This window comes from Diadema setosum, chromosome 19 (genome assembly GCF_964275005.1).
Source record: "Diadema setosum chromosome 19, eeDiaSeto1, whole genome shotgun sequence".
NCBI classification, from domain to species: Eukaryota; Metazoa; Echinodermata; class Echinoidea; order Diadematoida; family Diadematidae; genus Diadema; species Diadema setosum.
Window position 1 is genome coordinate 7,292,144 of NC_092703.1, and position 3,332 is coordinate 7,295,475.

General features: G+C 39.7%; 1 protein-coding gene across 1 annotated transcript; it reads left to right on the forward strand.

Moving 5' to 3' along the window:
• The first annotated feature begins 1,201 nt into the window (after positions 1 to 1,201).
• On the forward strand, positions 1,202 to 1,969 carry LOC140242964 (uncharacterized). Its single transcript, XM_072322708.1, has one exon. The coding sequence runs from the start codon at positions 1,202 to 1,204 to the stop codon at positions 1,967 to 1,969; it is 768 nt and encodes a 255-aa protein (XP_072178809.1).
• The last annotated feature ends 1,363 nt before the right edge of the window (positions 1,970 to 3,332 follow it).

Genomic DNA, 3,332 nt, shown 5'->3' on the forward strand with positions numbered 1-3,332 from the left:
TTGGTTGATTGATTGACTGGCTGGTTGGTTGGTTGATTGATTGATTGATTGATTGATTGATTGATTGATTGATTATCAGACTGACCGATTTGATATATTAGATACAGCGATTGATTATCACACTGAATGATTATCAAATTGGTTGACTGATTGATTTATATTCATAGAACTGATTGATTATCAGATTGAATGATTATCAAGTTGGTTGATTAAATGATTTATTGATTGATTGATTGACTGATTGATTGATTGGTTGATTGGTGGATTATCAGACTGATCGATGTCTGTCCTGATAACATTTTGAATGTTCGAACAAACAAATAACCTTCGTTAATGTTTAGGTCATGTTCTACACTGCTGTAAATGACTGCACAATGATGGATAAATATGAAAGAGCCATTGGTAAATCATTGGGTTTCAGAGTAAAAGTGTTGAAATGTAGCTTCTCATTAGACAATAATTCTGTTGGATTCTCTTCAACAGAAAGGCTTAGAGCAAGAGTACTCAAAATAGAAATTTAACCACTCTTCCTCATCAACGTGCGAATGCACCCTCTTACACCAAGCGACATTATGCAAAATGACGTCTAAGGTATAGTATTATACATGTATAACTACAATCCCATTATTTCCCAATTATTACTTAATGCAGTGAGCAGAAAAAAAAATCGGGGTCTTCTGCACGAAGGCTGGGTGAGTGAGCATGGCTTTTTCTATAAGGTGTGAATCTAGACAGCAATGGCATGTACTGTATGCCTAACAGAGGTAGTGTTTGGTTGGACCTGTGGTAAAATTGGGCACACTCAAGACACAGTTCACATTGTAACCAATAATTACTGTCATACACATTGGCATTATGTTTAGCAGCATTATCAGTTTTGTTTTAGCAGTAACGAGCAGTATCGTTAATCCTTAATGGTGTGGTGTACATGTGCATGTGGGTATTTCAGCTCTCATGTTTGGATGTGTATTGGTCGATATAGTGAAAGATGACTTCGCTGTTCTAAATTATCTCAAGAGTTTATCCTAATACCTGCTTTTTGACCTTCAGTCTCGTCTCTGGAGTGCCATTTAAAGGAGATATTTTGACAGCTGTTGTTATCTCTCCACCACGTGTTTTGTTTTCACTGTCCCACCTACTGGATTTTGTGTTTGCTGCTCATATTACTTTCATCACTTGTCAACTGTGACCTCGTCTTGCCATGGCAACCATTTCTAACAAGTTTGCCACACTTGAGGATGAAGGAGATACTGATGTGTCTTTCAAGATTAATGAGGTGGTAGAGGGGGCAATGCAGCTTGTCCCTGACCGTGAGGGTGGAAACCGTCAGCTTGTGGGGGACATAGTGAAGGCTGTGGTTGCTGCATTGTTGCCAATGGTGCAGTCCATCGCACATCAACTTGTGAGTGGCCCACAGGTGTCCGTGCAGAAGGTGCAGGCCACAGTTCAAAATCATGACAACAGACTGGACGAGGTAGAACAGTATTCTAGGAGAGACAATGTTATCATGCGAGGGGTGCCTGAAAATGATGGCGAGTCTACAAATGCTGTAGTCATCGATGTTGCTGCCAGCGCAGGGGTTGCCGTGTCTGAGGCAGATATCAGCACCAGCCACCGCATGGGGAGGCCTCAGCCCAATAAAATGAGACCTATTGTTGCGCGTTTCGTACGTCGTGACCTCCGCACTCAGCTCCTTCGTAGTAAGCGTAAGTTAAAGGACTCGGAACAACACAAGGACATAATGATCACGGAGCATCTGTCCCCTGGGCGTGCCAAGCTTCTTCAGGCTGTGAAGCAAGACGAGAACACAGAGAAAGTATGGACAATCGATGGGAAGGTGCATTGCACTCTGAAGAGCGACCCGCACAAGAAGCACATCATTCACGGTCCAGATGACCTCTTCAAGCGTCTAGGATGGAGTGAGGACAAGCTGAAAAAGTCGGGTCTCTTCCTCGACATTTCGACCTAGGAATTACCCGGCCCTCTTTCATCTACAGGTTTAACCCAGATCTCATTTATAAGTTTGAATGTTAATGGTTTGCAGAGTAAACTCGATATTGGAATTTTGGACTTACATTTGCAAGCATATGATGTAATCTGTCTTTTAGAGACAAAAACAGACACACCAGATCTGTCTCAATCTCATATTTGCGGTTTTCAGTGTTATAGTATGCCAAAATATTCCAATAAACAAAAGTTTGGTGGGTTTCACGGTATGTGTATTCTGATGAAGAATCATATTTTTAATTGTTCTGAAAGAATTCATGCAACAGTTTCTGAATCAATTTTATGGGTCAAGGTAAATAGTAAAATTTTAGGTTTTGAGTTTATTGTTGGTGCAGTGTACTTGCCATGTGAGGGATCAATTCACCATTCTAATGAAGTTTTTGACAACCTGGTGCAGGATATTATTGATATTAAAAGTAGATATGATGCACCCTTTTGTTTGCTGGGTGATTTCAATGCCAGGACGGGTTTGCTTGATGATTTTTTAGATGTAGAGGATGTGTTGACAGATCAGACTGGATTAGGCTTTTGTAATGATGCCTCTGATATGCATGTAACTACTGATGGCCTAGATATTCCAACTACTCGTTATAATACTGATGTCCATGTAAATAATAATGGAAAGTCTGTTATTGATGTGTGCCAAAGTTTTGATCTCAGGATTGTTAATGGAAGAATAGGGGAAGATCAGTCTGTCGGAAAATACACATGTTTCAACAAAAATGGTGGTTGTAGCACCATTGATTATGTTATTGTATCTCGCCAGTTATTTTCTAGCATTACACATTTCAGTATTGATGTATTTGATAAATGTTTGTCAGATGTTCATTGTCCTGTCAGTGTGACCTTGCAATCGGAAAATTCTAAATCTGCTGTGAATGTCGCCACTGTTTTTAACAATTCTCAAAACGCTGCAGTAGACAACGCAGTTTTAGATTCACAGCCTAATGAAAGTCAACGTTATTTATTATTCCAGTGGAGCAGTGACAGCGCTGCAATATTTAAACAGAAAATCAAGGACTCGGCTGAGCTAATGTGTGAAAATGTGGAATGTTTAGATGGGAATGCAAATCAAGATAGTATTGATTTTTGTTACTCACAATTATGCAATATGTTCGTCAGTGTTGCACAAGATGTTGGCATTTGTAAGTGGAGACAATCTCGACATAATATAAACAAAAATGAGACTGTCAATAAGGATAAAAACAACCATCAGCCTTGGTTTGATGCAGAATGTAGAGCTGCCCGTCAGGAGTATTTGAATGTTAAAAATCGATTAAAGAGGAAGCTTAAATTTCTGGGCAGGTCAGGGGCTACTTGTCTAT

What these genes read in the sequence shown, in the direction of transcription:
- LOC140242964 (XM_072322708.1), top strand. Translation starts at nt 1,202, where the DNA reads ATGGCAACCATTTCTAACAAGTTTGCCACACTTGAGGATGAAGGAGAT.